The sequence below is a fragment of the Dreissena polymorpha genome, chromosome 6 (genome assembly GCF_020536995.1).
Source record: "Dreissena polymorpha isolate Duluth1 chromosome 6, UMN_Dpol_1.0, whole genome shotgun sequence".
In the NCBI taxonomy this organism is placed as follows: Eukaryota; Metazoa; Mollusca; class Bivalvia; order Myida; family Dreissenidae; genus Dreissena; species Dreissena polymorpha.
Genome location: NC_068360.1, coordinates 31,765,486 through 31,779,479, shown reverse-complemented (window position 1 = coordinate 31,779,479; position 13,994 = coordinate 31,765,486). Strand labels below are relative to the sequence as shown.

At 34.5% G+C, this 13,994-nt stretch overlaps 3 protein-coding genes across 10 annotated transcripts in view; 1 reads left to right on the top strand and 2 right to left on the bottom strand.

The window, feature by feature from the left end:
- LOC127836631 (heat shock 70 kDa protein 12B-like) overlaps positions 1 to 8,102 on the top strand; it is a 15,224-nt gene extending 7,122 nt beyond the window's left edge. For both annotated transcript variants that reach the window (XM_052363312.1, XM_052363311.1), the window contains exons 2-5: positions 92 to 384; positions 961 to 1,179; positions 2,301 to 2,418; positions 6,280 to 8,102. In XM_052363312.1, the coding sequence (XP_052219272.1) occupies positions 100 to 384; positions 961 to 1,179; positions 2,301 to 2,418; positions 6,280 to 6,560 (903 nt within the window). In that variant the 5' untranslated portion in view covers positions 92 to 99 and the 3' untranslated portion in view covers positions 6,561 to 8,102. The remainder of the gene's footprint in view (positions 1 to 91; positions 385 to 960; positions 1,180 to 2,300; positions 2,419 to 6,279) is intronic.
- LOC127836628 (transcriptional coactivator YAP1-like) overlaps positions 1 to 13,994 on the bottom strand; it is a 205,999-nt gene that overhangs the window by 83,074 nt on the left and 108,931 nt on the right. The window lies entirely within an intron of this gene.
- Positions 1 to 13,994, bottom strand: part of LOC127836636 (uncharacterized) — a 255,189-nt gene that overhangs the window by 214,759 nt on the left and 26,436 nt on the right. The window lies entirely within an intron of this gene.

The following is a 13,994-nucleotide window of genomic DNA, read 5'->3' as shown; positions in this document are numbered from 1 at the left end:
ATTTGTTTAAAACATTCTGCCTATTTAATTGAAGAACCATAAAGTCACAGCCGACATTGAAATTTTTTATTTCATGGTTAATGGATTTCAGAAACCGTGATGGCATTTGGGGGAACCTCTCTCATAGTTGCCACCTTCGACAGCGGATATGCGTTTTCATTTGAAAAAAGCCCAAATGCCGTAAAAATAAACAAAAACAGAACCGCTGGGTCTGGAAAACTAATCTGCCTTAAAACACCAACGAGTGTTCTGTTAAACAAAACCAGTGAGTTCGATTCGTTTGGTTTCGATGCCGAGGACAAGTATTCATTGCTGGCAGAGGAAGATCAACACCACGGGTGGAGACTGTTCAGACGATTCAAGATGGTTCTACATAATGAACAGGTATCACATATGCATGTTCAGTTATTAAAGGATTCTAATATCAATGCACAGTGGTTGATGGTTTTGGTAGTAAGAATGCTTACCGAACCTAGACAAAGTGCAGTAGTCGTTTCGGGTCTTTGTAAACAGTTTTTTTTTTTCGCACAAACTGGTTGGCAAACACACTTGAAACTTTAGCTGCACCAGCAGGAGAGAAAACACTTATTATATAATGCGGATCTTAATTTATTGTAAGCAACCAATTGACAAACAGTGAGACACAACACACATAAACGTGAAACCTCCATTCTCTTAGTTGCATTGATAAACATAGCCGTCCTTTGAATAATTATATATATTAGTATACTTCATGTCCAAAAATAGGTCTGTAACTAGTCGGCAATTCGCGCACAACTCAGTATTGTCACGTTATCAACACGCAATTGATTTTCAATTACGTTAAGTGTTTCTGTGTTTAATTTTTCTTGTGTAATTTATTACACAAGATTTAAAGTATTTCTTGGATTTTGTTGACACTTTGTATGTGGACGATTTTCAGGACTTTGTGCTATTGATTTGTGTGCATATTTCATACAGGTTATTTCCCAGTCAACAACTGTGGAAGATTTGGAAGGGAAGACCTATCCAGCTATGCCAATATTTACCATGTCCATTCGATACCTTCAAAGGCACTTATTAGAGGCACTGAGTTTAAGCAAAGTAGGGATATGTGAAACTGATATCAAGTACATCATAACGGTCCCTGGAATTTGGGGAAAAGCTGCTAAACAATTCATGAGAGAACCAGCAATTGAGGTATATAAAGAACCAGAGTTTTATAGAGTTTAGAGTTTATATTCAACATACATTAGGCTTTAAGCCCTTGAGTACACACACATTACAACGAAGGACATACACAGATGGTTAATGACGTATAGAGAAAGTCTTATTACAAACAATTTGTATACACTTATTAGTTTTTGCTATCTTTATGTCAAATAGATAAATAAATGTAAATACATGGAGAGAAACAATTTATAAAATAAGTCAGCTCTAAATTTAAAAGCTTTAAAAACAAAACTAGATAGATTTCGTACATTTTTTTTATTGTCAGTCTGTAAAAGGTCAATAAACTTGATCATGTTTGTGTTCTTTCAGATATATTTATTTATATACTTCTTACAAAAATACATAAACATTGGTCATTCCAATAAAAAATGAAATTCGTCCTAAAAACGTTACAGTGTTTGCATTTTCTGTTTTGAAATGGTATTTTTTCAGGCTTGTGGCATCTCCCTGCCTCCACTTTAAGTCTGTGGGAAGAATCCATAAAACGAGTTAACGAAATTCTAAATTTTCAAATATTTACTACATTTAAATATGGGTGGAACATAAAGCTTCTGGCTATAACTCCTACCTCTGGTCGTGTTTTGCATTTCACTTGACCAGGTTTGCAAAAACATACTAGATATTCGTTGTTTAGCTATGGAAAAAAATTACACCTTGAAAAAAAAATTCACTAAATCCTAATCTGTCTTATTATTCCTTGAGAGATTTAACCAATACTTTTTTCTGGATATATATCATGATAATGTAATAACATATCATTAACGATTTTTATGTACTTGACATCATCAGATTGTGATTTTTAAACCAGTACTTTAAACACATATGATACGTTTATTTATTAATGGCACACGTCCAAGTTCCCAATAAACGAAATTATTTTGTGTTTGCAACCTCACACCTAACACTTGTGTACAGTATCGTATATGAACTTGTTCGATCTGAACACTGTAATTAAACCCGCATTCTTCACAGCCATAGCTTAAATATCTCAATTTTTAAATAAATATGTAAATTGTAAGCTGCATTGAAAGTTTTATTGATATTTCGAGAGACACACTATGACTAGCAATATAAGTTATTTATTTCAGGCTAGCATTGACGGCGACAGACTTAAGTTGGCTCTAGAGCCTGAGGTAGCCGCCGTGTGTTGTGAAGCTCTCGAACATACGTTAACAGGACAGAAGTTCATGGTCGTGGACATTGGAGGTTCGTCGGAAATTAACAACAGAAATTCACGTTAAAATATAACAATCATTTAGCATATATATCACAATTCGAAATGCAACTAAACATAAAACCGTATAAGGAGCAAACACAACTGAAAAAGTATAATTCATGACACCATCGTAACCAGAAAGACCGCAGAACTAGTATCTCCTAAGTACAGATGTAGAAATAAGACCTTTCAAACAGAGAACTACTTTTCAAACGAAACATGTGTGTATTCGGCTACTTAACAGCGTCACTTAACATATTGTCAATTTATATTTTTTTCATTAGTTATTGCGTACTTCTAAAATTATTGTTTTCAGCAGGAGATCATTCTCTTCATCATTCACTTCATCTCTACAAGGTCATTGAGATCAGTTGCATACATATAGGCAAAATTAATTTTGACTTTGGAAATAAGACACATCCATATTCATATCTGCACTATCATAATAAACAGTAAATATTTTAAAAAATATATATTCATCGTAGTTTATATTTATGCACATAAAGCAGGCAAATTAAGTGTGCATAAAGAATGAAGCCAAAATAGGCACTATTAGAATAACAATTTACGCAAATCAAAGGTCTATAAATACAGATTTCATGATTTATTAAAAACATTTCAAGAAGGAAAACTGCAAATGTGCATACATTTTAGTACATGCAATATGATAACAACATTGATAGATCTTTATACATAATTATGATAAGTTCTTCAATTATGAGTAAGCTTGGTCTTTGATTATTATAAACAATACAAACATAAGTGATACCAATCAATAACTTACAGTTTATAGAATTGTAAATATTATAAATATTTATAAATATATTATATACTTTACCAAATATATGTGTTTAAAGGATTAAAACCGGTATTGAATGTCGTGCATTAATAATGTCTTACGGATAACATAACCATCAATCCAAACGTTTTCCGAGTATGGGCGTAAAACATGAGGTCAATATTAAAGGGGCCTTTTCACAGATTTTGGCATTTTTTAACTTATTCATTAAATGCTTTATATCGATAAATGTAAACATTGGATCGTAAAAGCTCCAGTAAAAAATCAAGAATAAAATTAAAAAAAGGAAAAGAACATTGCCCGGACCAGGTTTCGAACCAGTGACCCCTGGAGTCCTGCCAGAGTCCTGAAGTAAAAACGCTTTAGCCTACTGAGCTATTCCGCCAAGTACACATTCTTGACGTATTTTATACCTTATATAAGCAATCTTCGTAGTTTCACAAAATTTAACGACAAAAACAGAACTCTCCAAATTATTCAATCGTTTCGCGTTGCAACGCTTTATAATTTTTAGGTTTTAAAATCGTCAAAAGATGCATATAATGGCTATATTAGACCATGGTAAATGCTCAGTATTACTGTTTCCTCACAAATATCATAACTAAAACGAAAATTTGCGAATCTAAAACAACTTTTTTCAATTTTGTCAATTTACCAAAGCGTGAAAAGATCCCTTTAAAACAAGATAGCGGTTCATCATAAGCGATGCTAATGCATCCATGATGTAGCGATAAATTGCTCGATTATTCCCAGTGAGGACCCAGGTTCATATCGCGCGGCATACACACAATTTCATTTAACATTTCTTTCTTGCTATTGTAATTAATTTAGAATATTCCAAATATTATAGTGTTGTAAATAAATATATAAAATGACATCTGATAAAATTTGTGAACAAGCCCCTTTTCCCCACTCACAATTTCCCTTCTCTTTTACATTATAAAAAAACGCATTTTGAATTCCGAGTTTTAGTTGAGTAATTTCCTCCTGATCTGTGTAGGTACTATATAAAAGTATTGTCTGCTCCAATATAAGTCGATAAAGAAGTATCCATCTTTTTTACATATTTAAAAACATGTTTGCAAAATTGAACTATTGTGTATATGAAAAATATTGCGTACATGAAAACTCGCCAGTTCTTACTTTAATTGATTAGATGAGCAATATAAACTATTGTTGGCCCAATTTCTTTCATTTATAAATGATGTAGTACATGTTCTTCACAATTAAAGAATTTTATGATGACTGCGTACGAAATCCGATATGTTTCATACGTTTATGGTATATCTAAAATTCTCAACTGCAGTATGATTTTGGCATATTAGCTTGTGGCAAACGTTGGTAACCTTACATGTGAAGCTGGAACTTGAAGGTTGAAACTAAATAATTTTTCTATTTTTTAATCAATGATATATCATAAACAACATCAAAGTTTGCAATTCCATCTGTCGTTTTTCCATTATGAAAAATTATATTATTTTGGTTATTGTGTAAATTTACATGCATTTACAAAGAATCATTGATAGTTTTGCAATTGTGAATCGTCAGATTGATTAAAAATGTGTTATTAATGTTCGTAATACTTAAGAGTATTGTAACCTACAGCGTGTTGTGAATATTTGAGTTGTGGTTCAATATGGTGGCATACTCTCAGATACTTGAAATGAATAATAGATACATTTTCATGAAATGTACACACTTTTCATTATTAAATCCACCATTTTCGCGAAAAATCGATTGTTAACCTCACTTGAGTCTTCATAATAAATGTACAATTTATTTGCGGCTAAGTGACACCTAAGCAGATTATATTTTTTCATGTCCCGAGACCAGACCTGCAATAAGGCTCGTGTTTGCCCGACATTGATATAATGGAATACCGCTGTGATTCCATCGAATTTTGTTCGATATTCAAAATCGCAATCTACTGCTTCCATCGGACCTCATGTTACTGACCTTAAGATTTGTTTTCAGTTAAATATTAATACAATCATTGAAGTAATCCGAATAAAAGGACGCATATACAATATAAAGTAACCTGTGGTTTCATAAACGAGTTGCCCTGTTTTGGTTGTCGCTTTTTCTGCTGCTTCTACAAAACAAAACACAACATACACACGTCTATGAAAAGAACAATATCTCTGACATGTTTGACAAATAAACAAATGTGAAAGATAAGCAACATTTACACTCACATTTTTCGCATTCAACTCAAATATACTTCCAGGCTTAATTAAAACAATCGTTTCCATCAGAAAAGAGATCCACTATGGCATGAAATAAATCTTAAAAGGGCACATGAAAAGGAAAATGTGAAAGTAATTATGTACGATACCTAAAATAAAACAAATAGAGAAAACGCGAGTAATGTATGGCTGCGTTGACCTTTCCTTGTTAGGTTCATACACACGAAAAAACGTCGTACGTGTTTTCGAATAAATAAGATTCCACTCGAAACAACTTAAAATACATTTTATTAACATAAATCATAAATATTTTTTTTAATTACACATGTGCCGTGATGTCGACCGTATGTCGGGCCGATAATACGTGTTGCACGCAGCATGACTAATGCAATATATCGGGCTGATTTTGGACAATTATTCTTATGTAAAATCGATTTTTTAGATAAGTTCCTAAATATAAAATGTGTCAGTCTATCTAACTGTCCGTCTGTCTGTCTATCTGTCCGTCCGCCCGTCCGTCTGTCTGTCTGACTGTCCGATTATTGCTTATTCAAAAAGTTCACCATGGCACAACTTATTAAGCTCTACACGTTCCTAAATGGTTTGTGATTGTATGTTTTTGTCCATTTGCGGATGAATTAATTTTCGCTGAATCGCACTACATTGCCCGATTTTTAAAATAATGCGAAATATGTTGAAAACACGTATAAAATCTACTTACCCAGAAGAATTATCATTGAAAATTAAAAAAATCCGGTCCGTGATTAACGGCCGTATACTAACAATTCAACATTTAGAGAAGTACAACGTATACAACGTTTAAATCCTCGACAACCAGTAAATGTGCTTGTATTTTGAATTCCTAGGTGGCACCGCTGACATATCTATCCACGAGAAACAAGGCGATGGCTCACTGAAGAATAAACACGCCCCTAGTGGAGGTCCTTGGGGAGGCATATACGTAGACGAAAACTTCGCAACGTTCCTATCAGAAGTATTCGGGACAAAGGCATTGTCCACTATGCAAACAAATGACATGTACGATATGATTCGCGACATCGAGGTGAAGAAGAGAAAATTCGAGTCTGATTCTGAGGCCGATATCATTTTTCGCATTCCGTATGCACTTAAGGAAAGCGCTGATTAACAGTTCAATCAACCTTATCTGACCGACTGTCTACATTGAAATATGGAAATCAAATCATTTCCAAGGGTCAGGACAAAGTTGGTGTGAACTCATCGATCATGCAAAGTTGGTTTAACGAGCCGGTGTCCAAGATGGTTGATCATAATCCGTTGTATCTTGCAAGAAGAACGATTAAGAGATGTCGGTATAATTATCTTAGTTGGAGGTTTTGCAGAGAGCCCATACGTACAAAAGAGCATACAGAACGCGCTTCCAAACAAACGGCTGATAGTTCATGGAGATGCGGGGCTAGCCGTTCTTAAGGGAGCAGTGATGTTCGGGCACAAGCCTGATATCATATCATCCAGGGTAATGGATTACACGTACGGGATAGAGATGTATGGTTGGTATGACGAAAATAAACATCCAGTGGGAAAGAAACTATTCCGCGAAGGCAAATGGATGGCTGAACACTTTTTTGAAATATTTGTGATGGTTAATGACGATGTGCCAGTTGATAGCAAAGTGTATTGTAGCACAACGCCAGGCGCTGAAATCTCAGTAATTCCAATTTACCGCACCAAAGTTCGAGACCCCGTGTTCATCACAGATCCTGGTTGCGAGCTTCTTGGCACATTAGAAATAGAGAACGACAAAGATATGCCACTGGAAGAACAAACAAACAAGACAACTTTCATATTTGGCGACACTGAACTGTTGATAGAGATCAAGAACATCAGTACGGGAAAAGTGGAGACCCTGACGCTGGACGTGATGAAACAACTGTAGTGCATATCAATATATCGAATGCAAAGCGTACAGTTAAGGACGTGTTAGATTATCAGTAGTATCAAGTTATCAAGAAGATAAATATATATACTTCGAAGCCATTAATTTTGATTTTTTAGTGATTGTTTTATATATATTTTATCTTTATAGTTTATCATTGAATTTAACACTTTTAGTCACCGTAGAAATACTGAGGATCTTCAAAAGGTCAAACATACCGATCATAAGACAGGGGCCCGGTCTTCGAAACACATCCAGGATGTGATTTTCTTTAGGAAGTTACAATAAAGAATGACAAAAATATTTCGTTTAATGATCAGAAACACAAGACAGCATTAATGTTTGAGGACACGAAACTGCTAATAACGCAAACGAACACTTAGTCGGGCAAGGTGGAGACGCTGACACTGGACTTGAACAAGACGAAGTTCTACTGCACATCGTTATCTAGAAATTATTGACAGTGTGATACAAAAAAGACGACGGAACAAAATAAAAACACTTCCAAAATCAGAATCTTTTAATTTATGTGTAATTATTTAACTGAGGTTGACCTGTGTTGTTTTTTTCAGTGAATTATGTGTATGCACTTGCAATTGTGCAACATCCCATGAGTTTGTGTCAAAGGAAGTTGATGAGCCTACTTTCAAATTGTGGCTTTTCAGCAACACATTATTTTCGGTAATATTTCAACAGAAAACGAATGAAGTGATGACGAGACTTATAAGTTACTGAGTGTAAGGCATTTTAAGGCAATACAAAATGGCGATCATTCGTTCCTATTCAATATTTAATTAAACTATATAATACGTTTAGGTATGAAGTACTAATACATCATATTAAAAATGTATTATAAAGTACTATTTCAATTTTGAGACGTAATTTGAAATTGGAATGATTGTTCACCATACAAGGCATGTGACGTAAACAAAGTTGCTGCTACGGAATTGTTTATACCTGCAAGAAAGTGTAACAAGCAAATCGAATTACACCAAACAAAGTTTGTAATGTTTACCATAGAGTCCTTCTACACTAGTCATTTTAGCAATGATTATGAAACCAATATCAAGCATTCAAATCCAACAGCTGAACAGATAAACCAAGACCACTTTCAATCCGGTACAAGATACCCATGCTCGGGTTTAATTTCAATTGCAAAGTAGGTATTTTTTCGGCGTAGCTGTATACGCCAGCTTTTCACCTTACCTGACCTTTGTAACTGTCCAATAAAATTCAAATAAAATTTCTCGCGGCTAGGTCAGAATGAATACACTTCATTTATCCCATAGGCTGATTTGAGCATACGACCAGAACATTGGAAACATGTCCGCGTCTTTGTTACACTGTTTTACTGCGTGTTCAGCATGAAACAATTTTATTTCTAATGAAAAGGCTTAATAGATAGAACAGCTTTACACTCAATCTCGACATCAATACAGTTTGTGCGTGCACCTTTTATTTTCAGAGGATTGCCAGCGCGAGAACGTTTGTATTTAAAGGCGATGTTCTCATATTTAGTACTAACTTCCATATTCCTGTCAATATGTTAACATGTAAAAGTATAAAGAGCAGTGGAAGCGAGGCCTCACTTTAATGCATTGCATTTCAACCCGCGAGGTATCAGGGTCAGTTCGCGGCCAGTCTGTGTGAATGTCAGAGTTTATATACAGGTCATCGCTGCGTCTTCGCGACTACCTTATGTGCTGACCGGAGTTCGCGGTCAGTAAAATAATCGTTTCATAATAAAGACGCTATAGCGTGGACTAGGTGAACTGGAATTTTCTTTAGACCAGAAAGATGTTAAATGAAGATATCCAGCGATATAATTATGGTATGTCAATAATAGATTCTTAATGTGTTTTCAACAATACCATGATAAAGATTATTTTTAATTTATTTAACAAGAATTATTCCACCATATTGACTAATGTATTAAGCATGAGCGCGATGATTCTCGATACTGTTAATAATCGAATCAAATAGAAATGGTCGACAAACCACTATAACATGTTTGTTCGAAGAACGCGCGTATAAATATTTAAAATATGTACGGATACTTCGCGTGTGGCCGGTTGACTCATATGTTTTAATTTCACTTCCATTCTTCTTTTGGTTTTCTGTTATGTATCTATAGGTTTATGACCAGCAATATGTAATAATGTAAAAATAAGCCGCGGAAACTCCGTACTGCGTGTGATGCAGCTAAGAACTGCACAGAAAAGGACATTTGCTATCCTTGATCTCATTCATTGAACTCTTTACCTTTCATAAACTCGAAACCACAATCAACACCGTATATCTATTTTAAAGATATTTCTTGTTATATATACAATTAAGCAGTTGAAACTTGAACTATGTCTTATGTCATCTTACATACATGTATATGGATTTGCGTGCGGTAAAGATCATTTAACATTTTTGCTGTTTACATGTTGTGAATAACGTTTCTATACTACGTCCTGCTACTTTAAATGTAAGTGCTAATGAAGTTAGCACATGAACGTGGCTCGCACAGTTGTGGGGTATCAAAAGCACTGAACTGGTTTTCTTGATACCGACTGTACAAGTATGCTTATTCAGATAGTCATGTTGTATATTTGTTACGATATATGTGTATTATTTCTTACTTGGTGTAGGATGTAGGCATTAAACAAATGGTGTACATAATATTAAGGATTTCGATGTTTGAATTGTAGTAGGTGCTAATTTTTTTAGAGATCGTTGGTCTAATGAGGCAAATTTATAAACACACATAAACAAACAAGTGAAATGAAAATGCATATGCAATTAAGTCCCATTACTGAGAGGGACGGTAAACAAAATCCACACTTGATAATTCTTAATTTAATTTCATTTGCTAATCTTTTATATCATATATACCATACACACACACGAAAGAACGCACACACACGCACACACTCACACCCATATACACACGCGCACACATAAACTTTTGACACATGTTGAGGACAATTTACGTTTAGCATTAAATAATTACATATACCCTAGATGAAGGTAGTCGTTCCTTGCAACACACATTTCGTATGATAAGTTTACATGTGTGCAAGCTTGAAACGGTTGCGGACATGCATTTAGCACAACAAATAATAGTGTGATTTGACATTTTACCGCAGCTTTGAAAGTACTCATGTACCTGTTGTGCATGATGCAGAGTCTCATATAAGTAAAATGTGCCAGGTGATTTTAACATCGTTCGCCACCTGTTTACAAGCTATATTGGCGCAATAATATACAGTACTGGGCGCCGTTTCATAAACGATCGTAATGTTAACTTACGAGAGAATTTGGTGATCTTAATAAGACGATAAGTAGACAAACTAGCTCGCTATGCTCGTCAAATATATACGGCGCTAGAGATGCCAATGTAAGTAATTAAGTACTGAACATTTATAAACATATGTATGCACTTTAGCAATTATGCATCTTCGAAAAATGTACCGTATCGTAAATGTGTATTAATTAGGGATATGTGAAACTAATATCAAGTACATCATAACGGTCCCTGCAATTTGGGGAATAGCTGCTAAACAGTTCATGAGATAAGCAGCTATTGAGGTTTGTAAAGAACCAGAGTCTTGAATCTAAATTTTTAAATAAATATGTTAATTGTAAGCTGCATTAAAAGTTGAATTAATATTTTGAGAAAGTTTGTAATCATATAAAATATCGTTATTCACACTGTGACTAGCAATATAGCAATTTGTTCAGGCGGGAATTAATAGCGACAGACTTAAGTTGGCTCTAGAGCCCGAGGCAGCCGTCGTGTGCTGTGAAGCTCTCGAACATACGTTGACTGGACAGAAGTTCATGGTCGTGGACATTGGAGGTTTGTCGGAAATAAACAATAGCATGCACATTAAAACATAACAATCATTTAGAGTAGAATTAACATTTCGAAATACAACTAAACACAAAACTGTATTAGGCGCAAATAAAACCGAAAAAGTATCATTCATGACACCATGGTCACCAGTTAGACCGCATAACTCGACCGAGATATAATCTCATAAGTACCGATGTAGAAATAAGACCTTACAAACAGAGAAATACTTATCAGGCGAAAATGTGTGTATTCGCCTTTTTAACGTTGTCATTTGAATCAGTTATTATTTCTTAAATACTCCGCAGGAGATCATTCTATTTACCGTTCACTTAATCACTACAATGTCCTTGAGATCAATCGCATACATTTAGGCATTTAATTTTGACGTTGACAATAAGACACGTCTATAGTCATATCTATACTATCGTAATAATTAGTAAATATCTTTAAAAATACATTCGTCGTAGGATATGATTATGCAGATAAGGCAGGCAAATTAAATGTGACCATAAAGATTTAAAACTTGAATAGGCATGATTAGAATAGCATATGACGCAAACCAAAGATCTATTAATACATATTTCAAGATATCAAGTTTAATTTAAAAAAAAATCGAGAAGAAAAATTGCAGATACATTTAAGTATGTGCAATATGATAACAGCATTAATAGATTTTAATACATAATTATGATGAGTACTTTAATTTATAGTAAGTGAGGTTGCTTATCATTATAAATAATACATACCTTAGTGATATTAATTAATAGTTTACAGAAGTTAATAAAATTATATATATTTTAAATATTTATAAATGTATACGATACTTTACAAAATATATGTGATTTAAGGATTTAAACCCGGTATTGCATTTCGAGTATTATTACTATTACCTTACGTCTTACATCTATCAATCCAAACGTTTTCTGATTATGGGCGCAGACATTCGGTCAATATAAAAACAAGATAGCTGTTCTAATTTTCGATGCAAAATATATCTGTGAAGTAGCGATAAATTGGCCGATTATTCCAAGTAAGGACCCAGGTTCATATCGCGCGGCATACAAACATTTTCATGTAACTTTTTTCTTGCCATTATAATTTATTAAGAATATTCCAGATATTATAGTGCTGTAAATATCTATCTTTTTTTTGAAAAATTATGATTAAGTCCCTTTTACTGATCTGTGTAGGTACCATATAGAAGTATTGTATGAAGTATATATTTTTTTTACATGTATTAATATATGTTTTCAAATTTGAAATATTAAGTATATGAAAAATAGTGTGTATATGAACAATCGCTAGTTCTGACTTTAATTGCTTAGGTGAGCAATATTGACTTTTTTTGCCCGATTGCTTTCATTTAAATATGATGAAGTACATGTTCTTCACAATTGAAGAACTGTCTGTCCGTTCGTCCGTCTGTCTGTCTGTATTACTACAATACTACAATATTGAAAAAAATTGCGTATAAGCGTTTAAATCCTCGACAACCAGTAAATACGCTTGTTTTTAAAAATTCTTAGGTGGCACCGCTGACATATCTGTCCACGAGAAACAAACCGATGGCTCACTGAAGAATATTTACGCCCTAGTGGGGGTCCTTGGGGAGGTATATACGTAGATGAAAACTTCGCAAAGTTTTTATCAGAAGTATTCGGGCCAAAGGCAATTTCAACTATGCAAACAAATGACATGTACGATTACTTCGATTTGATTCGCGACTTCGAGGTGAAGAAGAGAAAATTCGAGTTTCATTCTGAGGCAGACATCACCTTTCGCATCCCGGCTATACTTAAAAACAGCGCTGAAAAGCATTTCCATCAATCATTATCTGACCGACTGTCTACATTGAAATATGGAAATAAAATCTTTACCAGGCGTCGGGACAAACTCGGTGTGAACTCATCGATCATGCAAAGTTGGTTCGCCGAGCCGGTTTCCAAGATGGTAGACCACATGCGATGTATTCTTCAAGAAGAACGATTAAGAGATGTCGGTCTAATTATCTTAGTTAGATGGGTTTGCAGAGAGCCCATACGTACAACAGAGCATACATAAAGCGCTTCCAAACAAACGGCTTATTGTTCCTGGAGAGGCGGGGCTAGCCGTTCTAAAGGGAGCCGTGATGTTCGGACACAAGCCTGACATCACATCATCCAGGGTTATGGATTACACGTACGGGATACGTGTGAATGGTTTTATGACAAGAATAAATATCCAGTGAACAAGAAAGTATTCCTAATAGGCGAATGGATTATTAAAAATGTTTTTGAAGTCTTTGTGAGAGTTAATGAAGATGTGCCTGTTGATAGCAAAGTGGAACGTTTAACAACACCACACAGTAAAAGCTCACGAATTCCAATTTACCGCACCAGAGTCCGAGACCCCGTGTTCACCACAGATCCTGGTTGCGAGCTTATTGGTAAATTGAAAATAACGAACGACAAAGATATTCCACTGGCAGAAAAAAACACAAGACAACTTTCATATTTGGCGACACTGAAATGTTGATAGAGCACAAGAACATTAGGACGGGAAAAGTGGAGACCCTGACGCTGGACTTGATGAAGCAACTGAAATGCATATAAATATTTCAATCAAAAGGGGACAGTAAAGGACATGTGAGATTATATGTAGTATCAAGTTATCAAGAAGATAAACATATATATTCTTCGAAGCCATCAATCTTGATTTTTTAGTAAATGTTATTTTTTTTTTTATCTTTGTAGTTTATCATTATGAATTTCACACTTTTAGTCACCGTAGAAATACTGAGGAACTTCAAACAGTCAGACATACAGGGCATAAGACAGGGGCCC